A 24,155-nucleotide genomic window follows, 5' to 3' on the forward strand; every position below is an offset into this window, starting at 1 on the left:
TATTATTTACTGAGTTAATTAACAAAATATAATTCCAAAATTGAAAATAGCCCAAAATTTAAAAATGCATTTTCATGAATGGAATTAATTTAAACGGAAAGGGGGATACCAAGTCAGTTGTACAGCTGAATACCTTCAACTGAAATGTGCCTTCCCAACCGCTCTGAATCAGAGAGGTCCACGTCTTCAGTGCCCGGGGAACAGTGGATTATCTGCCTTGCTCAGGGTCTGAACGACAGATTTTACATTGTCAGCTCGGGGATTCAATCCAGCAACCTTTCAGTTACAGGCCCAACGCTTTAACCACTAGGCTACCTTTACAGTGGCTTGTGAAAGTATTCACCCCCTTGGCATTTTTCTTATTTTGTTGCCTTACAACCTGGAATTAAAATTGATTTTGGGGGGTTTATATCATTTGATTTACACAACATGCCTACCACTTTGAAGATACAAAATATTTTTTATTGTGAAAAACAAGAAATAAGACAAAAAAACTGAAAACTTGAGCATGCATAACTATTCACCCCCCAAAGTCAATACTTTGTAGAGCCACCTTTTGCAGCAATTATAGCTTCATGTCTCCTGGAGTATGTCTATATAAGCTTGGCACATCTAGCCACTGGGATTTTTTGCCCATTCTTCAAGGCAAAACTGCTCCAGCTCCTTCAAACGGAATGGGATCTGCTGGTGTACAGCAATATATTCTCAATTGGATTGAGTTCTGGGCTTTGACTGCCATTCCAAGACATTTAAATGTTTCCCCTTAAACCGCTCAAATGTTGCTTTAGCAGTATGTTTAGGGTCATTGTCCTGCTGGAAGGTGAACCGCCATCCCAGTCTCAAATCTCTGGAAGACTGAAACAGGTTTCCCCCAAGAATTTCCCTCTATTTAGCGCCATCCATCATTCCCTCAATTCTGACCAGTTTCCCAGTCCTCGCCGATGAAAAACATCCCCACAGCTTGATGCTGCCACCACCATGCTTCACTGTGTGAATGGTGTTCTCGGGTGATGAGAGGTGTTGGGTTTGCGCCAGAAATAGCGTTTTCATTGATGGCCAAAAAGCTCAACTTTAGACTCATCTGACCAGAGTACCTTCTTCCATATGTTTGGGGAGTCTCCCACATGCCTTTTGGCAAACACCAAACGTGTTTGCTTATTTTTGTCTTTAAGCAATGGCTTTTTTCTGGCCACTCTTCCGGTAAGCCCAGCTCTGTGGAGTGTACGGCCTAAAGTGGTCCTATGGACAGATACTCCAATCTCCGCTGTGGAACTTTGCAGCTCCTTCGGGGTTATCTTTGGTCTCTTTGTTACATCTCTGATTAATGCCCTCCTTGCCTGGTCCATGAGTTTTGGTGGGTGTCCCTCTCTTGGCAGATTTGTTGTGGTGCCATATTCTTTAAAAAAAAATGTTACATAAATAAACATATTTAAAATGGTGCTCTGTAGGATGTTCAAAGTTTCTGATATTTTTTTATAACCCAACCCTGAACTGTACTTCTCCACATCTTTGTCCCCGACCTGTTTGGAGAGCTCCTTGGTCTTCTTGGTGCTGCTTGCTTAGTGGTGCCCCTTGCTTAGTGGTGTTGCAGACTCTAGGGCCTTTCAGAACAGGTGTATATATACTGAGATCATGTTACACTTACATTGCACACAGGTGGACTTTATTTAACTAATTATGTGACTTCTGAAGGTAATTGGTTGCACCAGATCTTATTTATGGCCTTCATAGCAAAGGGGTGAATACATATGCACGCACCACTTTTCCGTTTGTTATTTTTTTGAGTTTTTTTAAACAAGTAACTTTTTCCTTTCACTGCACCAGTTTGGACTATTTTTTGTATGTCCATTACATGAAATCCAAATAAAAATCAATTTAAATGACAGGTTGTAATGCAACAAAATAGGAAAAACGCCAAGGGGGATGAATACTTTTGCAAAGCACTGTACTTCAACTATGATTGACACCATCTGAAATAAAATAGAAATGCCCCCCAAAATGTAAATAGATTTCATCTCTTTTTCACCCAATTGTAATGTGGAGTCATTGAGTGAATGGGGTCCATTTGGACTTGGATTGGCTCTGCAAGCAGAGCAGGAAGTTACTCCTTCCGTCCGAAATCCCTCACCCCCTGCCCCCTCACTCCTCCTCCTATCCATCCCTCAGAAGAACACAGCTCTGTGTACTCCCATGCTTAATTATTCATGTGCCACTTACTCCTGACAAATTATTCAGCACTTACACCAATCTTACACACTCCTTAAAATCAGTCTACAATAGCACATTCACAAAATATAGTGAAATCTGAATATGTTATTACATTGGGCTTGATCACATTTTCTTGTGACTCCTTGAAGTTAGAGAAATTTAGGCCAAGTAGGTTTTCATTGGCGGAACCATCACTCTTGGGAGTAGGTGAAGCATATGCAGGTTGTCCTCTCCCTTATTTAACTTATTTTGTACATAATGTTGCTGCTACCGTCTCTTATGACCGAAAATAACTTCTGGACATCAGGACTGCGATTACTCACCACGGACTGCCAGAATCATTTTTTTCCTTTAACAAGTCTGACGAGCCCGACGGGAATGATTTACTTCTTTCTCGGGAACAGGCCCAGATCCCCGTGATTTGCATGAAGAGGCGGAGAAAAAGGGGCCAGAGGGCGGGCTACCTTCTGAGAATTCGTAGGAGATCGAATAAACCTCCACTTCCTTCCATTATGCTAGCAAAAGTGCAATCTTTGGAGAATAAAATAGATGACCTACGCATCCTACAATCAAATCAGTTTATTTGTCACCTGCGCCGAATACAACAGTGAAATGCTTACTTACAGGCTCTAACCAATAGTGCAAAAAAAGGTATTAGGTGAACAATAGGTAAGTAAAGAAATAAAAACAACAGTAAAAAGACAGTAGCGAGGCTATATACAGTAGCGAGCAGCAGAGTAAAAGAGGGGTTGGGGGGGGGGGGGGGGGGGGTTACCTGTTCAGGAGTCTTATGTCTTGGGGGTAAAAACTGTTGAGAAGCCTTTTTGTCCTAGACTTGGCACTCCGGTACCGCTTGCCATGCGGTAGTAGAGAGAACAGTCTATGACTGGGGTGGCTGGGGTCTTTGACAATTTTTAGGGCCTTCCTCTGACACCGCCTGGTGTAGAGGTCCTGGATGGCAGGCAGCTTAGCCCCAGTGATATACTAGACCGTACGCACTACCGTCTGTAGTGCCTTGCGGTCGGAGGCCGAGCAATTGCCGTACCAGGCAGTGATGCAACCAGTCAGGATTCTCTCGATGTTGCAGCTGTAGAACCTTTTGAGGATCTCAGGACCCATGCCAAATATTTTTTTTTTCCTGAGGGGGGAATAGGCTTTGTCATGCCCTCTTCACGACTGGGTTGGTGTGTTTGGACCATTCTAGTTTGTTGGAGATGTGGACACCAAGGAACTTGAAGCTCTCAACCTGCTCCACTACAGGCCCGTCGATGAGAATGGGGGCGTGCTCGGTCCTCCTTTTCCTCTAGTCCACAATCATTTCCTTAGTCTTGGTTACGTTGAGGGATAGGTTGTTATTCTGGCACCACCCGGCCAATTCTCGGACCTCCTCCCTATAGGTTGTCTCGTCGGTGATCAGGCCTACCACTGTTGTGTCGTCTGCAAACTTAATGATGTAAGCTTAATGCCCTCAATCTCACACACATTATCAATGAAGCTACCATGTAAAACCCCAAATCCGTAAACACGGGCACCCTCATAGATATCATCCTAACCAACCTGCCCTCCAACTACACCTCTGCTGTCTTCAACCAGGATCTCAGCGATCACTGCCTCATAGCCTGCGTCCGTAATGGGTCTGCGGTCAAACGACCACCCCCCATCATTGTCAAACACTCCCTAAAACACTTCAGCGGCCTTTCTAATCGACCAGGCCCGGGTATCCTGGAAGGATATTGACCTCATTCCATCAGTAGAGGATGCCTGGTTATTCTTTAAATAAGGTGCTCTAGAATAAGAGCACCTCCTCCCAGCTGCCCACTGCACTGAGGTTAGGAAACACTGTCACCACCAATAAATCCACGATAATTGAGAACTTCAATAAGCATTTCTCTATGGCTGGCCAAGCTTTCCACCTGGCTACCCCTACCCAGGTCAACAGCCCTGCACCCCCCACAGCAACTTTCCCAAGCCTCCCCCATTTCTCCTTCACCCAAATCCAGACAGCTGATGTTCTGAAAGCACTGCAAAATCTGGACCCCTACAAATCAGCCGGGCTAGACAATCTGGACCCTCTCTTTCTAAAATTATCCGCCGAAATTGTTGCAACCCCTATTACTAGCCTGTTCAACCTCTCTTTCGTATCGTCTGAGATCCCCAAAGATTGGAAAGCTGCAGCGGTCATCCCCTTCTTCAAAGGGGGAGACACTCTAGACCCAAAACTGCTACAGACCTATATCTATCTTACCCTGCCTTTCTAAGGTCTTCGAAAGCCAAGTTAACAAACAGATAACCGACCATTTCGAATCGCACCGTACCTTCTCCACTATACAATCTGGTTTCCCGAGCTTGTCATGGGTGCACCTCAGCCACGCTCAAGGTCCTAAACGATATCATAACCGCCATCGATAACAGACATTACTGTGCAGCTGTATTCATCGACCTGGCCAAGGCTTTTGACCCTGTCAATCACCACATTCTTATCGGCAGACTTAACAGCCTTGGTTTCTCAAATGACTGCCTCGCCTGGTTCACCAACTACTTCTCAGACAGAGTTCAGTGTGTCAAATCGGAGGGCCTGTTGTCCGGACCTCTGGCAGTCTCTATGGGGGTGCCACAGGGTTAAATTCTCGGGCCGACTCTCTTCTCTGTATACATCAATGATGTCGCTCTTGCTGCTGGTGATTCTCTGATCCACCTCTACGCAGACGACACCATTCTGTATACTTCTGGTCCTTCTTTGGACACTGTGCTAACTAACCTCCAGATGAGCTTCAATGCCATACAACTCTCCTTCCGTGGCCTCCAACTGCTCTTAAATGCAAGTTAAACTAAATGCATGCTCTTCAACCGATCGCTGCCTGCACCTGCCCGCCCGTCCAGCATCATTACTCTGGACGGTTCTGATTTAGAATATGTGGACAACTACAAATACCTAGGTGTCTGGTTAGACTGTAAACTCTCCTTCCAGACTCACATTAAGCATCTCCAATCCAAAATTAAATCTAGAATCGGCTTCCTATTTCACAACAAAGCATCCTTCACTCATGCTGCCAAACATACCCTCGTAAAACTGACTATCCTACCAATCCTTGACTTCAGCGATGTAATTTACAAAATAGCCTCCAACACTCTACTCAGCAAATTGGATGCAGTCTATCACAGTGCCATCTGTTTAGGTCACCAAAGCCCCATATACTACCCACCACTGCGACCTGTATGCTCTTGTTGGCTGGCCCTCGCTTAATATTCATCGCCAAACCCCACTGGCTCCAGGTCATCTATAAGTCTTTGCTAGGTAAAGCCCCGCCTTATCTCAGCTCACTGGTCACCATAGCAGCACCCACCCGTAGAACACGCTCCAGCAGGTATATTTCACTGGTCACCCCCAAAGCCAATTCCTCCTTTGGCCGCCTTTCCTTCCAGTTCTCTGCTGCCAATGACAGGAACAAACTGCAAAAATCACTGAAGCTGGAGACTCTTATCTTCCTCACTAACTTTAGCACCAGCTGTCAGAGCAGCTCACTGCACCTGTACATAGCCCATCTGTAAATAGCCCATCCAACTACCACATCCCCATACTGTTATTTATTTACTTGGCTCCTTTGCACCCCAGTATCTCTACTTGCACATTCATCTTCTGCACATCTATCACTCCAGTGTTTAATTGCTATATTGTAATTATTTCACCACTATGGCTTATTTATTGCCTTACCTGACTTATCCTACCTCATTTGCATACACTGTATATAGACTTTTTCTATTGTATTATTGACTGTATGTTTGTTTATTCCATGTCTAACTCTGTGTTGTTGTTTGTGTCACACTGCTTTGCTTTATCTTGTCCAGGTCACAGGTGTAAATGAGAACTTGTTCTCAACTAGCCTACCTGGTTAAATAAAGGTACAAAAAAAAAGAAGAAGATTAAACTACCAACGGGACATTCAAAACTGTAATATCTTAAGCTTCACAGAGTCGTGGCTGAAGACACTATCAACATACAGCTGGCTGGTTATACGCTGTACCGGCAGGATAGAACAGCGGTGTCTGGTAAGCCTAGGGGCTGTGGACTATGTATTTTTGTAAATAACCGCTGGTGCACTATAACTAAGGAAGTTTCGAGCGATTGCTTATTGCTCGCCTGGGGTAGAGTATCTCATGATAAGCTGTAGATGACACTATATACCTAGAGTGTTTATCTGTATTTCTCATAGTTGTTTTACATACCACCACAGACTGAGGCTGGCACTAAGACAGCATTGAATGAGCTGTATTCCGCCATAAGTAAACAAGAAAACGCTCACCCAGAGGCGGCGCTCCCAGTAGCTGGGGACTTTAACGCAGGGAAACTTAAATCCGTTTTTACCAAAATTCTATCAGCATGTTAAATGTGCAAACAGAGGGGAAGATTTTTTATTTTTTTAAATAAAAACTCTGGACCACATTTACTCCACACACAGAGACACATATTAAGCTCTCCCTCGCCCTCCATTTGGCAAATCTGACCATAATGCTATCCTTCTGATTACAAGCAAAAATTAAAGCAGGAAGCCCCAGTGACTCGATCAATAAAAAAGTGGTCAGATGAAGCTGATGCTAAGCTATAGGACTGTTTTGCTAGCACAGACTGGAATATGTTCCGGGATTCCTCCAATGGCATTGAGGAGTACACTACATCAGTCATTGGCTTCATCAAAAACGCATCGATGACTTCGTCCCCACAGTGACCGTACGTACCCCAACAAGAAGCCATGGATTACAGGCAACATCTGCACTGAGCTAAAGGCTAGAGCTGCCACTTTCAAGGAGTGGGACTCTAACCCGGAAGCTTATAAGAAATCCTGCTATGCCCTCCGACGAACCATCAAACAGGCAAAGCATCAATATAGGACTAAGATCGAATTGTACTACACCGGCTCTGACGCTCGTCGGATGTGGCAGTGCTTGCAAACCATTACAGACTACAAAGGGAAGCACAGCCGAGAGCTGCCAAGTGACACGAGCCTACCAGACGAGCTAAACTACTTCTATGCTAGCATCGAGGCAAATAACACTGAAACATGAGAGCAACAGCTGTTCCGGAAAACTGTGTGATCACGCTCTCCGCAGCCGATGTGAGTAAGGTCAACATTCACAAGGCCGCAGGGCCAGACGGATTACCAGGATGTGTACTGCGAGCATGCGCTGACCAACTGGCAAGTTCAACCTCTCTCTGTCTGTGATACCAACATATTTTAAGCTGCCCACCATAGTATGCCTGTGCCCAAGAACACTAAGGTAACCTGCCAAAATGACTATCGACCCGTAGCACTCACGTCTGTAGCCATGAAGTGCTTCGAAAGGCTGGTCATGGCTCACATCAACACCATTATCCCAGAAATCCTAGACCCACTCCAATTTGCATACCGCTCCAACAGATTATGTAATCTCTATTGCACTCCACACTGCCCTTTTCCACCTGGACAAAGGAACACAAACTCGTCAAAAAAAAAAACGTCCTCTCACTGTCAACTGAATTTATTTTCAGCAAACTTAACATGTGTAAATATTTGTATGAACATAAGATTCAACAACTGAGACACAAACTGAACAAGTTCCAAAGACATGTGACTAACAGAAATGGAATAATGTGTCAAAATGGGGGGTCAAAATCAAAAGTAACAGTCAGTATCTGGTGTGGCCACCAGCTGCATTAAGTACTGCAGTGCATCGGCTCCTCATGGACTGCACCAGATTTGCCAGTTCTTGCTGTGAGATGTTACCCCGCTCTTCCACCAAGGCACCTGCAACTTCCCAGACTTTTCTGGGGGGAATGGCCCTAGCCCTCACCCTCCGATCCAACAGGTCCTAGACGTGCTCAATGGAATTGAGATCCGGGCTCTTCGCTTCGCCTGTCTTGCAGGAAATCACGCACAGAACGAGCAGTATGGCTGGTGGCATTGTCATGCTGGAGGGTCATGTCAGGATGGGCCTGCAGGAAGGGTACCACATGAGGGAGGAAGATGTCTTCCCTGTAACGCACAGCATTGAGATTGCCTGCAATGATAAGCTCAGTCCGATGATGCTGTGACACACCGCCCCAGACCATGACAGACCGTCCAGCTCCAAATCGATCCCGCTCCAGAGTACAGGCCTCGGTGTAACGTTCATTCCTTCGACGATAAATGCCAATCCGACCATCACCCCTGGTGAGACAAAACCACGACTCGTAAGTGAAGAGCACTTTTTGCCAGTCTTGTCTGGTCCAGCGATGGTGGGTTTGTGCCCATAGGCGCCGTTGTTGCTGGTGATGACTTGTCTTACAACAGGCCTACAAGCCCTCAGTCCAGCCTCTCACAGTTTATTGCGGACAGTCTGAGCACTGATATATGGATTGTGCGTTCCTGTTGTAACTCGGGCAGTTGTTGTTGCCATACTGTACCTGTCCCGCAGGTGTGATGTTCGGATCTACCGATCCTGTGCAGGTGTTGTTACACATGGTCTGCCACTGCGAGGACGATCAGCTGTCCGCCCTGTAGCGCTGTCTTAGGCGTCTCACAATACGGACATTGCAATATATTGCCCTGGCCACATCTGCAGTCCTCATGCCTCCCTGCAGCATGCCTAAGGTATGTTCACGCAGATGAGAAGGGACCCTGGGCATCTTTCTTTTGGTGTTTTTCAGAGTCAGTAGAAAGTCCCCTTTAGTGTCCTAAGTTTTCATAACTGTGACCTTATTTGCCCTACCGTCTGTAAGCTGTTAGTGTCTTAACAACCGTTCCACAGGTACATGTTCATTAATTGTTTATGGTTCATTGAACAAGCATGGGAAACAGTGTTTAAACCCTTCACAAGGAAATCTGTGAAGTTATTTGGATTTTTACAAATTATCTTTGAAAGACAGTGTCCTGAAAAAGGGACGTTTCTTTTTTTGCTGAGTTTATGTGAGAATGCTATTCATTGACTACAGCTCAGCGTTCAACACCATAGTGCCATCAAAGCTCATCAATAAGCTAAGGACCATGGGACTAAACTCCTCCCTCTGCAACTGGATCCTGGACTTCTTGACAAGCCGCCCCCAGGTGGTAACGGTAGGTAACAATACATCCACCACGCTGATCCTCAACACAGGGGCCCCTCAGTGGAGCGTGCTCAGTCCCCTCCTGTACTCCCTGTTCACTCATGACTGCACGGCCAGGACTCCAACACCATCATTGAGTTTGCTGATGACACAACAGTGCTAGGCCTGATCACCAACAACAATGAGACAGCCTATAGGGAGGACGTCAGAGACCTGGCCGTGTGGTGCCAGGACAACAGCCTCTCCCTCAACGTGATCAAGACAAAGGAGATGATTGTGGACTACAGGAAAAAGAGGACCGAGTACGACACCATTCTCATCGACGAGGCTGTAGTGGAGCAGTTTGAGAGCTTCAAGTTCCTTGGTGTCCACATCACCAACAAACTAACATGGTCCAAGCACACCCCAAGACAGCCGTGAAGAGGGCACAACAAAACCTATTCCCCATCAGGAGACTGGAAAGATTTGGCACGGGTCCTCAGATCCTCAAAAGGTTCTACAGCTGCACCATCGAGAGCATCATTACTGGCTGCATCAGTGCCTGGTATGGCAGCTGCTCGGCCTCCGCCCGCAAGGCACTACAGAGGGTAGTGAGAACTGCCCAGTACATCACTGGAAGCCATCCAGGACCTCTATACCAGGCGGTGTCAGAGGAAGGCCCTAAAAATTGTCAAAGACTCCAGCCAACCTAATTATAGACTGTTCTCTCTGCTACCACACGGCATGTAGTACAGTAGCGCCAAGTCTAGGTCCAATAAGCTTCTAAACAGCTTCTACCCCCAAACCATTAAGACTCCTGAACATCTAATCAAATGGCTACCCAGACTATTTGCATTAACCCCCCCTCTTTACACCACTGCTACTCTCGGTTGTTATGTTATCACCTTAACTCTACCTACATGTACATATTACCTCAACTAACCGTTGCCACCGCACATCGACTCCGTACCGATACCCCCTGTATATAGTCTCGCTATTGCTATTTTACTGCTGGTCTTTAGTTACTTGTTACTTTTATTTCTTATTGTTATCCGTATTTTTTTTAACTGCATTGTTGGTTAGGGGCTCGTAAGTAAGCATTTCACTGTAAGGCCAACATCAACTGTTCAGAGGAGACTGCGTGAATCTGGCCTTCATGGTCGAATTGCTGCAAAGAAACCACTACTAAAGGGCACCAATAATAAGAAGAGACTTGCGTGGGCCAAGAAACACAAGCAATGGACATTAGACTGGTGGAAATCTGTCCTTTCTCCTTTCGTCTGATGAGTCCAAATATGAGATTTATGGTTCCAACCGCCGTGTCTTTGTAAGACGCAGAGTAAGTGAACAGATGGTTCCCACCATGAAGCATGGAGGAGGACTTGTGATGGTGTGGGGGTGCTTTGCTTGTGACACTGTCAGTGATTTATTTAGAATTCAAGGCACACTTCACCAGCAAGGCTACCACAGCATTCTGCAGTGATATGCCATCACATCTGGTTTGCGCTTAGTGGGACTATCATTTATTTTTCAACAGGACAATGACCCAACACACCTCCAGGCTGTGTAAGGGCTATTTGACCCTGCTGCATCAGATGACCTGGCCTCCACAATCACCTGACCTCAACCCAATTGAGATGGTTTGGGATGAGTTGGACAGCAGAGTGAAGGAAAAGCAGAAAACAATTGCTCAGCGTATGTGGGAACTCCTTCAAGACTGTTGGAAAAGCATTCCAGGTGAAGCTGGTTGAGAGAATGCCAAGAGTGTGCAAAGCTGTCATCAAGGCAAAGGGTGGCTACTTTGAAGAATCTCAAAAATATGTTGATATGTTTAACACTTTTTTGGTTACTACATGATTCCATATGTGTTATTTCATAGTTTTGATGTCGTCATTATTATTCTACAATGTAGAAAATAATAAAAATAAAGAAAAACCCTGGAATGAGTAGCTGTGTCCAAACTCTTGACTGTTACTGTATATATTTTTTATTTTTTATTTTTTAACATAGCTGGCGAAAACTCAGAAGTAAAAAACAAAAAGAAGGGGTAAAATAAGGATTTTTTTTATAACACCCTCCAGTTGGAACGAGCGCAAACAAAACAATACTCATCTCAAAAACGGCAAAACGTGCAGTCAAACTAAATTGTGAGCCAGGGCAACACACTAGCTAAACACAATCCCATCCTTGAAAGACAATCAGCAACCAAGTTGTCCTTACCATGGACATGTCTGATTTCAAGGGGAAACTCCTGCAATATACTTAGTAACTTTCTTCTTGTTCTAGTCTGGCTGCACATTCTCGTTCTTGTTGTTTGGCTGCACGCTCGCTCTTGTTGTTTGTCTGTACGCTCATCTTGTCTTTCCCTGTGCTCTAACTAATTTCTGTTGTTCAAATCTCTAATTGTTGTTGCTCCAACTTCGCCTTTAGTTCTAACTTCCTTAGTTGCACGTCTACGGGATGTACTCTGATTGGTCAACATTTTTAAACAGATATTTTTCCATATATATACATACCCAATGTGTTTAAAAAATATCAACTATATGCATTGAGCTTGTCTGATGCTTTAAGCTTCGGTTTGATTAATAAACAAATGCCTCAAGAGGGCGCCAGAGATCTAGATAACTAGATAACTAAAACCTTAACCCGACCAAACTATTCTCCTCCCACTCCTTCTGGCTTTCCCAGATTCTGCCATTACTCTTCTGGAGTTGCCGGTAATAGGCTACATGAGGAGTCGTCAACCTTTCTCATGTGGAATGCCAATTCATCTTACAATTTCTACCAATCTGCATGCCAGTTATGGTTTTCATATGTACATTTGTGAAACAGTTTAGTTTAATTTATAATTATGTCTTCATATATCAAAATCATTCTAAATTCTATCCAAATCCAAATGAAAATGATACAAACCTAAAAAGTAACTTCTGTTACCATTGCCAACTATGTAAAAATAGCCTACATAAAGCCAACAAATAAAAACATTGCAGCCTGCAGTTAGAAAATATCCTGACAAAAATAAATATCCTATAAATCACATTGACTACACATGGCCTGTCTGCAACGAACTTTAAATATTGTATCAACTATTAACTTGGATCTGGCCAAAGCTTGTTCTAGCAAACTTGCAACATTGTCTAAAATATTCTGGGCCTTCAGAGTTTCCCATGCCAGTGAGCTTGGGACAGACACAGATGTAGGCTATTTGCGCAAGGAATAAGAAGCAGTACTGGATTTGGGCAGGAGCTCACCGGAGTGGAGTACCGATGCCTCAAATGTTCTACTGCTTTAGCTCCTGTTCCTCTTATAGAATATTAGCTTGAAAGTATTGTGGAGCTCCTGCACCTAAATATAAAACAGTACCAGCACCCAAAATGAGTACCGGAAACTATTTCAGTCCAAGTCAAGCACTGATAAGAAGTAATCAGGTAGGCCTATTTTATGACGTTTCCACTGGATCAGAGCATGACATTTCCCCCTTTCACGCTGAGTGGAAATCGAAAGGGAGAGAGCTGGAAAGATTTTTCAGAATACATTGAAGAACTATTGTAATTCTCAATAGATGTAAAAAAAAACAGACTTTGTTTGCTTGCTGTTTGATGTGAAGAAAACATTACTTCGAGAAGCTCCACAGGTCATTAGTAGTGGTGCGTTAAGTCAATCAGAAATACTATCAGATCCCCAAGTGGGCACATTTATATGCCTACATTTGAGCGCAGGCCAGGTAGCCTATAGGCCTACTTTTATGCGTGTGTGTCCTTACTCAACACTGACAGGAGCGCTCAAAACAAAAGACAATGACTAAATTGACAAAACTCGTAAATGGAATGAAATAAACCAAAATTTGTTTCTCACAAGTGTAGCATAGGTTGTGCACTCTGCAAACAATGTGTCCACTCTGACAATGAGAACGGGAAGACTGGAATAATATTGAATTCATTAAAATAAATTAACTTAACATAAGTAACCTACATAGTAGATTAGAAATTATTGGAATTAACGGTAAATATACTACTGATGATATATGTAATGGATAATTGATATACCCTAACAATCAAACGCAAACAATTCACACAATGAAATTATGAAACAATGATTGTGCACAATTGGCGGGAGAGAGCGCATTCTGGAGAGGGAAGTGCATTGTGTATCTGGGCACATGGTCATTCCGAAGTCTGCACTGGCCTCAGCGGAAGTCAGGGCATTCCTACTTCTTGCACTTCGTGGAACAGTGTAGAGCTGTTGCCAAGGAAGTGAGTTTGGGGGCGGAACATCCCCACCTACCGTCAACCAATCATGTCAATGCAGAGCTATAAAGAGCCCTCCACATTGTTACAAAATTTGGGAGGCGCATGGCGATGCGATACAGAGCTCGATTTGGCCTCTGCATGCATCTGGAGGCTCCGCAATTGCGTCACACCCTCCATATGTAGCCTCTGACCACAATTTCGGATCAAGCATACATTAGCTTTTAGTCTAGGCCTCCACAATGGATTAGTTCACTGAGATGGGTGCAAATATATATTTGTTACTGCTTGACTAAAACGATCTTGGTCGACCAACAGCCTAACAACCAAACAATCGACCAGTCAACTAATTAGGGTCAGCCCTAATTACACCATGTACCCAAATATGCTTATGAGCCCCACCAGTACATTGCCCCAACCCCACCCACATTTCACAGCGATGTTCTGTTTGTACCTTCCATTAAAAATATTCTCTAAAAACATTTGCAATTATACTAGATTATCCACACACCCTAAAAGGAACCGACCAGTACCATGTGAGTTCCTATGTATATCACTGAAGGTACCTTTGACCCTTTTGTACCCCAGGGAACAACACTGTACCCTAACTGTACCGTAATTTTAGAGTGTGTGGATATACAGTGCATTCTGAAAGTATTCAGACCCCTTGACTTTTTACACATTACAACCAGAGGAACTCTGGAGCCCTTTCAGAGTGACCAACAGGGTTCTTGGTCACCACCCCGACAAAGGCCCTTCTCCCCTTATTGCTCAGTTTGGCAGGGCGGCCAACTCTAGGAAGAGTCTTGGTGGTTCCACTGTGTTCTTGGGGACCTTCAATGCTGCAGAAATTGTTATACTCCTTCAAGGCTATGGAGAAGTACATCCAGGAGGTGCTCCAGAAGGGTTTCATTCGCACGTCAGCCTCCCCTGATTCTGCATGCTTCTTCTTCGTGGCCAAAAAGGACGAGGGTTGCGCCTGTGCATCGATTACAGAAATCTGAATTCCGTCACCATGAAGTACCGCTACCCTCTCCCATTGGTGCCGACCATGATCGAACAACTTCGCGGGCCGTTTTTTTAATCAAGTTGGACCTGCGGAGTGACTACAATTTGATCCGCATCCGGGAAGGGGATGAATGGAAGACGGCCTTCAGCGCAATGCCTGGTCACTATGAGTACTTGGTGATGCCTTTGGACAAGCCAATTCTCCGTCAGTGTTCCAGGCATTCGTCCGTGAGGGACATGCTTGGACGCCAGGTGGTCATGTATATCAACGACATACTGGTCTACTCGGCTACCTTGGGAGATCACATCGCTAACATCCGAGTAGTCCTGGAATGCCCCCTGTTCAACCACCTGTATGTCAAAGTGGAGAAGTGCCAATTCCATCAGGAGGATGTCTCCTTTTTGGGTTACCAGATCGGCCCGCAAAGAGTCATGATGGATGAGAAGGTGCATGCTGTCAGGTCATGGCCAGTCCCAACCACCATAAACGTTTTTGGGGATTTGCTAACTTCTACCGCCGATTCATTAAGAACTTTAGCTCGATTGCCTCTCCTCTCACTTCTCTCCTCAAGGGTGGTCCCTGGGAAGTTGGGGTGGAATCCTGCAGCTGACGAAGCCTTCCGCCTACTGAAGGGACGTTTCACCTCCACCCCATTGCTCTAACATCCAGATCCTACTCTGCCCTTCGTGGTGGAGGTAGATGCTTCAGAAGTACGGTACCAGTCAAAAGTTTGGACACAGCTACTAATTCATTTTTTACTATTTTCTACATTGTAGAATAATAGTGAAGACAACAAAAATATGAAATAACACATTTTTTAAATGTATTTTTATTGAACCTTTATTTAACTAGGCAAGTCAGTTAAGAACAAATTCTTATTTACAATGACGGCCTACCCCGGCCAAACCCTAAACACGCTTGTGCGCTGCCCTATGGGACTCCCAATCAAGGCCGGTTGTGATACAGCCTGGAATTGAACCAGGTTCTGTAGTGACACTTCGAGGACATCAAAACTATGAAATAACACAAATGGAATCATGTAGTAACCAAAAAGTGTTAAACAAATCAAACTATACTTTATATTTGGGATTCTTCAGTAGCCTCCCTTTGCCTTGATGATAGCTTTGCACACTCTTGGCATTCTCTCAACCAGCTTCATGAGGTAGTCACCTGGAATGCATTTCAATTAACATGAGTGCCTTATTAAAAGTTAATTTGTGGAATTTCTTTCCTTCTTAATGCGTTTGAGCCAATCAGTTGTGTTGTGACAAGGTAGGGGTGGTATACAGAAGATAGCCACATATGGTAAAATACCAAGTCTATATTATGGCAAGAACAGCTCAAATAAGCAAAGAGATGACAGTCCATCATTAATTTAAGACATGAAGGTCAGTCAACCCGGGAGATTTCAAGTTTCCTCAAGTGCAGTCGCAAAAACCATCTCATGAGGACCGCCACAGGAAAGGAAGACCCAGAGTTACCTCTGCTGCACAGGATAAGTTCATTACAGTTACCAGCCTTAGAAATTGCAGTCCAAATGAAAAGTATTCACAGAGTTCAAGTAACAGACACACCTCAACATCAACTGTTCAGAGGAGACTGCATGAATCAGGCCTTCATTGTTGAATTGCTGCAAAGAAACCACTACTAAAGGACACCAATAATAAGAAGAGACTTGCTTGGGCCAAGAAACATGAGCAATGAACATTAGAGCGGTAGAAATCTGTCCTTTAGTCTGATGAGTCCAAATTTGAGATTATTGGTTCTAACCGCTATGTCTTTGTGAGACGCATAGTAGGTGAATGGATTATCTCTGCATGTGTGGTTCCCACCATGAGGCATGGAGGAGGAGGTGTGATGGTGCTTTGCTGGTGACAATGCATGTGATTTATTTAGAATTCGAGGCACTCTTAACCAGCATGGCTACCACAGCATTCTGCAGCGATATGCCATCACATCTGGTTTGCGCTTGGTGGAACTATAATTTGTTTTTCAACAGGACAATGACCTAATACACCTCCAGGCTGTGTAAGGGCTATTTGACCAAGAAGGAGAGTGATGGTGCTGCATCAGATGACCTGGCCTCCACAATCACCTGACTTCAACCCAATTGAGATGACTTGGGATGAGTTGGACCGCAGAGTGAAGGAAAATCAGCCAACAAGTGCTCAGCATATGTAGAAACTCTTTCAAGACTGTTGGAAAAGCATTCCTCATGAAGCTGGTTGAGAATACCAAGATTGTGCAAAGGTGTCATCAAGGCAAAGGGTGGCTACTTTGAAGAATCAAAAAAATATTTGGATTTGTTTAACACTTTTTTGCTTACTACATGATTCCATAAGGGTTATTTCATAGTTGTAATGTCTTCACTATTATTCTACAATGTAAAAAGTAGTAAAAATAAAGAAAACCCTTGAATGAGTAGGTGTCCCCAAACTTTTGACTGGTACTGTAGGTTTGGGGGCTGTCCGGTCCCAACGTCAAGGCAATCCACAGAAATTGTATCCATGTGCATATTACTCTAAAAAGCTGTCTCCTGCAGAGAGGAACTATGATGTTGGCGATTGGGAGTTCCTGGCGGTGAAGTTTGCATTAAAGGTGTGGAGACAGTGGTTGGAGGGAGCCCAGGACCCATTTCTCATCCTCACCGACCAACGGAACCTGGAGTACATACGGACAGTGAGGCGACTTGGAACCCGAGCCAAGACAGGTGGGCCTTTTCTTCACCAGATTCGATTTCACGCTGACATATCACCCAGGTAAAAAATACATCAAAGCCGATGCCCTGTCCTGTCTCACGATTCGGGAGATGTTCCTGTCTTGAGTGCACCCATAACTCCGCCCTCTCGAGTTGTAGCTCCCATATTCTGGGACGTAGACATTCGCCAGGCCTTGGAGAGGGAACCCGCACCTGCTACCTGTCCTCCTGAGCACACCTACGTTCCCACGGGGATAAGGGATTGGCTGTTGACCTGGGCGCACACAGCGGTCATCGATGGACATCCAGGTATCACCTGCACCATTCTGTCCATCTCTGGAAAGTACTGGTGGCCCACCTTGGTGCAGGACGTCACTTGTTATGTCAACTCCTGTTCCGTATGTTTCCAATCCAAATCCCCTTCCGAACTCTCCAGCAGGGAAACTCCTTCCCCGTCCCGTGCCTCAGCATCCCTGGTCTTATCTGTCCATTGATTTTGTCACTAATCTCCCCTCTTCTGATGGTTTTACCACCATTTTTGTGATAGTGGACAGATTATCTAAATCATGCCATTTCATCCCTCTCTCTGGTCTCCCTACCACTATCCAGGTCGCTGAGGCAGTGTTCCAGCAGGTCTTCCAGCACTGTGGCCTTCCGGAGGATATCATCTCCGATCGTGGCCCCCTATTCACATCACGTGTATGGAAGGCCTTCATCGAGATGCTGGGGCTCACGGTCAGCCTCACTTCCGGTTACCGGCCTTGTGTAACGGGCAGGTGGAGAGGATGAACCAGAAGCTGGGGAGATTCCTGAGGAGCCATTATCAGGAACAGCAGGGGGAGTGGCCCCCAGAATACGCCCAGAATTAATTGCGACACTCCTCCACCGGGCTGACTTCCTTCCAGTGTGTTCTGGATTACCAGCCAGCCCTGCCTCCGTGGACTCAGAGCCAGACCTAAGCTCCTGCGGTGGACGAGTGGTTCAGGCGCGCAGAAGTGGTATGGAACGATTCCCATGTGAGACTCCAGCACGCCGTTCACTGTCAGAAAGAGCAGGCGGATTGCCAATGCAGAAAGGCGCCACCCTGGTGATCGCGTCGGGCTCTCCACCAGGAACCTTCCGCTCCGCCTGCCATGTAAGAAGTCCTCGGTTTGTGGGGCCGTTCAAGGTCCTCTGGATGGTCAATGAGGTAATTTACAGATTACAACTCCCCACTCACTACTGAATCTCACCATCTTTTCATGTTTCCCTCCTCAGGCCTGTGGTTCCTGGTCCTCTGGCTGATGCAGTCCCCCACGACACCCCTCCGCCTCCCTTGGACATCGAGGGGAGCCCCGCCTATGCAGTCAGATCCCTCCTGGACTCCCGATGTCGTGGGGGTCGGCTCCAGTACCTGGTGGACAGAGGGGTATGTTCCAAAGGAGCAGTGTCGGGTTCCGTTGGACGACATTCTAGATCCCAACATCATCCAAGATTTCCACCTTCGCCGTCCGGACCGGCCGGCTCCTCGCCCTCGGGGCCGCCCCCCTGGCCGGTGTCGTCCTGCGGGAGGCGGGGGTACTGCCACTCTCCTGCTCTGGCGCTCGACATCACTGGTCTACTGATCGCCGGTCCTGGCAACCCATCTTTACGCACACCTGCGCCCTATCATCAGTCACACCTGGACTTCATTACTTACCATTTATCTAGGACACTGTTTTGTCAGTCATCAGGTAGTATTGTTTGTGTTTCCATGTCAGACGCTTCTCTTGTTTTGTATCGTTCCGTGTCCATTATCATTAAACTCACTAACTGTACCTGCTTCCTGACTCCATGTCTACGTTACAGCAACAAGGTGTGGAAAAAGTCAAGGGGTCTGAATACTTTCTGAATGCACTGTATGTTCTTGGTAATAAAGATGTACAATATCACTCTCACCCCTGACAAAGAACACCTCAAGAACCTTTGTTTTTTAGAGTGTATGCTGGTCCAGCATGGTCTAGTTGGTCAAGCTGGTCTGCAAAACCACGCCCATCATGCTCTATTGCGGTTATATTTTTTAAATTGTTTGTTTCAATATCTATGTTTTTGCATTACATTGATTAATTAATTTCGATTTTTCTACACAAATAACACATTTTTCTAAAAACACAACCAAGGTTGGTCACCAGCAAAATCACAAAGAAGGTTGGTTACCAGCCTATTCTGGACTATGCTGTTTTTTTCAGCAGGGTAGCCCAAGGCTATATACTGTACTGTGGAATAGCAATGCAATCAACATCACTCTAGTTGGGAGAAGGGTATGGGGTTTAAATCTTATATCAACCAATGTTACAGGCAAAAAATTATGTAAACTATTGGAGTAAGAGGTCCTGCCGCATCCAGTAGTGAAAAATCTGAAATGAAATGGGAAATGCAGCTAGACCTGGTTGGGGTTAACTATGGGGAGGTGGATGTGGGCGATATCTTACCTTCCTCCTCACTAGAACCCCTCTGTACGGGTGTGTAAATAGGGGGCGTTGTGTTGGAGCTGGGAGGCGCAGGCGTACTCTTTGTGAAGATCCCACTGATGAACTTGAGCATCGTGCGGTCGCGGGCGCGCTGGGTGGTTCCCCCCTGACCCTGGCCCTTGCCATCCTTCCCCTTCTTCAGGTCCTCAGAGAGAGAGTGCAGGTCACTGTTGTCCAGGGTACGGCTCTTGCCCTTCCTTGCCGGCTTGGACACCTGGGTGGAGGGTTGAGCTGGCAGGGAGGTGGAGCCTGTCTTCAGCCTGTCCCCTTGGGGGCTTTCCCTGGTCACCACGCCTGTAAACCCTCCCCCCACTGGGACCCCCTGGTGAAGGAGGGTGGTCCTGCCGTCACTGTCTGCCCAGGACGCTCGGTAAGGCCCTAGGGCGGCCGCAGCACCTATCATAGGCGACCGATCCCCTATACGGTTGTCTTTGCGGTCCAGACTCTTGGCAGATGGAGGCATACTCTGATCGGCTTCCCTCAACTCCCGCCGGCTAACAGCCCCGCCCCCGGCATGTGACCTCATCAGGACCTCGGGTCGATGGGTAAACCTGGGAGGGACAGTGATGGGCACGCTGCCCCGGCAGAGGGTGCTGCTTGGGTCGCCCATCCCCTCCTCGCCCCTTGGAAACAGCATGGGTGGCTCCCTGTAGAGTTCGGTTTTAGGACGGGTTCCCTCTCTCCTCAGCCCTGCCTCTGAGGGGACACCTGATACCCCTGCAAGCCCCTTCACTTGGTCTGTCACGTTCTTCGGTAAGAGGGGAGACTCCTTGCTCTTAATCCCCAATGTGATATCTTTCGAGGAGCCTGGCAAACGACTCTCTTTCTCCCTCATCTCAGGTTTCCCCCTCTCCTGAACAGGCCCCCGAAAGCTGATGTCCTCCTGCTCATCTTCCTCCATTTCTGTGTCCCCCTCTCCCTCGGCACACGAGTGTCCTCCCTCATCCTCAGTGGTCCTGCTCAGCTCCCCCTCATCCCCAGGGCCCCCCACACCTCCTCTCCCCAGGGCGAGGGCCAGCTGTGGCTGGGGCCCAGTAGCCCCTCCATCACCCCCTACCGCCTCGACCTTGACCAGGGTGAGGGAGATTAGGTAGGTGGTGCGCCTCGGTAGGGTGCCTGTTTGGCTCATAGGGGCGGCAGGCTGGCAGACAGCGAGGCAGACCAACCTCAGAGCAGCGGCAGAGCCCTCACTCTGACCCAGACAGACCCGCAGGGAACAGGCATGGCAACCCACAGCTGGAGGCTTCACCAGAGAGACAACAGCCAGACCAGAAAACAGTCAGACGGTACTGTCAAACTAACTGGCGTACGGATACATCTGATGCGGGTGAATGGTAACTCTGTCAAGGGGTGGTAGGAGTCTTGCTGGCTTGCTTCTTCAGGCTTCTGAACCCATGATACGAAAACTCAAGAGTCAGCACAAGTGAGAGAGTGAATCAGTCTAAGCTACCTGGAATTAGCGGAGCATACTTAACAGGGCTGAGTTACTTAAGTCTAGAGTGTACTTTTTATTTTAATCCTTCCTGTAATCCCCTTGTCACCTTCTCTTTGCTGATCACTGGTCTCCTCCACGGGTTCATTCACAATCCTCTCTTTCTTTTCCCCTTTCTCTCTCCATATGAAAGATTAATTCTACAGCCCGAAGCCAGGGATCTGAGATTGCTTTCCTCGATCTTGATGTTTGAGACTGGGTAGTCTGGAATTATGCAAGAGTCAACAAATGAGCCTGGTCCATTTTTCCAACAAGACTGTACTACGTAGTTCCCCACTCCACAAAATCACACAAGATGAAATGCCTCAAGTCAGTCTTCAGCCTGTAAGCTTCTCTTCAGATAATTTCTTCACTCCCAGTGAAGGATATTCATTGTATGCTTCAGAATCTTCATATTCCCATTACATTTGATTGGTTGACAAAAAAAATAAAAAAATAATGTCGCACCGTCACAGACACCAAAGGGTATGTATCGTGGTAAAGACAAACCAGACAGCACAGTTAACAACAGCTTAAGCAGACCCAGCAGAGAAAAACAGGTTTGAATGTAAATACGAGAACAAAAATCCATATGGAAATCATTCACGTGTTGCAAAGCATGTGGTGGCGAGAGTCTCCTTCCGACTGCATGTGAGGCAAAGACACACTAATGTCATGCATGAATCACGTATGCACGTTGTGCGGATCAATGAAAGGCAGGCTGCAAACATCTGTTGTAATTCCCACAGTAAAGAGAAGCAGAGATGGTGGCCAGATAGGCAGAACGCAGTCACTGTTCCTCTGCCTGTAACCCTCTTCTGTACAGTTGGTTCCGTCCCGCCCTTCAGTCACTGCATCCTCTCCTCTGAGTGTCTTAGGCAATTAGCAAGTCAATAAAATGTGTCTGTGGCAGAGAGCAAGCCCACCGGCTCAGCTTAGCCCCTCCTCTCATCAGAGCCACTGTGCCTGCTAGCCTCTCCGATAGCCCGTCGCTACCACAGCTCCAGCCCCAGCTCCAGGCAGGCAGACAGACAGTGGAAGGGTGAGGGTGATGCGTCCAGTGAGAGATGCCTGTTCTCGGTCAAGCACTCACGTTCTGTGGCTCGTGTCGGATCAGACAAAACCAAGACAAAAACCTCTGCCTCCTCATCACTTGCTCTCTCTCTCTGTTCTTCTTAAGGCAATCTCCTGGCAGTTCCCGCTCTCCCTCGCTCTTCTTCTCTCCCCCTCCCCTTCAGGAAAGAGGGAGCGAGCGATGATGCAATGGAGGAAGAAAAGTGATGAAAAAATCCACAGACGTCATACTGATGAATGAAAGGAGAGAGCGAGGGAGGAAAGGGAAAGAGAGAGAGAGAGGAGGAAAGGATAAAAATGAACAGGAGAGTGTGAGGGGGAGGGTATAACCGTCAAATTAAATAAGGTGGTTTGAAAACAAACTGAATGGGTGATGATAAATCTTGGGGCACAGAAAAGGGAGGGGATGTGAGGATGAGAGAGGGGATCCGAACAGAAAGGAGTGTAGCTAAAGGTGGAAGAGAGGAGAGGAATGCAGGAGAGAAGGGAGAGAGGGGAGAAGGGAGGGGGGAGAGGGGAGAAGGCTCTATCTATCCTCTCCCCTTTCTCTCTCCTTGGCAGTCACAATAGCTCCATCTCCCTCCAGAACGGCTCCCCTCACCCCCCTTTTAAAATCAGCAAGGATTGGGGTAGCAACAGCTTATTCACCACCTCCCTCCTTCCACATCTCTCATCTCTCCTGCTCTCTCTAAGCTGCTGATACCTGTCTGTTCCTGTGTGTGTGTATTTTTTGGTTTTACTATCCTTGTGGGGACCATAAGTCCTCACAAGGAGAGTAAAACAAAGACAAATCTGACAAGCTGGGACATTTTGCTACTCCCCATATGGAAAAATACTATTTTAGGCTTAGGGGTTCGGTTTACAATTAGGGTTAGAATTAGGGTTAAGGAAAATAGGATTTTGAATGGGAATCAATTGTTTGGTCCCCACAATGATAGTAAAACAAACATGTATATTGTTGTGTCATAGACATTGAATGAGGAGAGGTTATGCTCCCTCTTTCTTCATCATTAGTTCATTATTGACTCACACAATAAAGAGAAACCATGGGTCCAATATTAGAAACTAACACGTTATCATAATTATCCCAATAATGTTTGTACCATGTTTTCTGCTGCTACCATGTTGTGTTGCTACCATATTGTTGTCATGTTGCTGCCATGCTATGTTGTTGACTTAGGTCTCTCTTTATGTAGTGTTGTGGTGTCGCTCTTGTCGTGATCTGTGTTTTGTCCAATTTCTGTTGTTGTTGTAATTCTAGCCCCCGTCCCCACAGGAGGCCTTTTGGTAGGCCATCATTGTAAATAAGAATTTGTTCTTAATTGACTTGCCTAGTTAAATAAATAAAAATACACAATTTTGCCCATAATATACTCGCATGACTTAATGATACATGCCACGTGATTTTCAGCATGTGTACTGTATGTGTGTGTAAATGTATGTGGCTGTATGTTGTGTGTGCTCACAGTGGGGGGGGGGCTTCATTGTGTGTATAGGTATGTGTTACCCACCCATGTCTCTTGTTTAATTGGCTGAAATCTGTGAAGGAAGAACATGTGTCACTCACTGTGACACATACACAGACAGTTGCTTATAGATACATACACACGATCTGCTCCTTAGAGATTATTTACACTGACTACCCACACATCCAACCTTTACACACAAACTCTCACACACACACACACACAAACGCTGCTGTTCTATTATATACTATTTATGCCACTGCATGACCATGTAACTACCCACTTTATAGTTGTAAATACAATGTAATACAGTCCATTTTTACGATGCATACTATCTCTCTTATTACTTCTTTTACTTGACTTTGACTTTTTCAGGGCTCTGAAGTGCCCACATGCGACAAAATGTTTTGCTGTTCGACCTGTACTTTTATTTTGGAAGCACAGGCTGATAAATTGT

General features: G+C 46.0%; 1 protein-coding gene across 4 annotated transcripts in view; it reads right to left on the reverse strand.

The window, feature by feature from the left end:
• Window positions 1-24,155, reverse strand: part of LOC139561101 (arf-GAP with GTPase, ANK repeat and PH domain-containing protein 1-like) — a 69,081-nt gene that overhangs the window by 22,416 nt on the left and 22,510 nt on the right. The window contains exon 1 of one of the 4 annotated variants that reach the window (XM_071377975.1): window positions 19,649-22,757. The exons of 2 other annotated variants lie outside the window; for them this stretch is intronic. In XM_071377975.1, the coding sequence (XP_071234076.1) occupies window positions 19,649-20,816 (1,168 nt within the window). In that variant the 5' untranslated portion in view covers window positions 20,817-22,757. Of the gene's footprint in view, window positions 1-19,648; window positions 22,758-24,155 lie in introns of those variants that run through there. One more of the 4 variants, XM_071377967.1, reaches the window with a different exon arrangement.

The sequence above is a fragment of the Salvelinus alpinus genome, chromosome 2 (genome assembly GCF_045679555.1).
Source record: "Salvelinus alpinus chromosome 2, SLU_Salpinus.1, whole genome shotgun sequence".
NCBI lineage: Eukaryota > Metazoa > Chordata > Actinopteri > Salmoniformes > Salmonidae > Salvelinus > Salvelinus alpinus.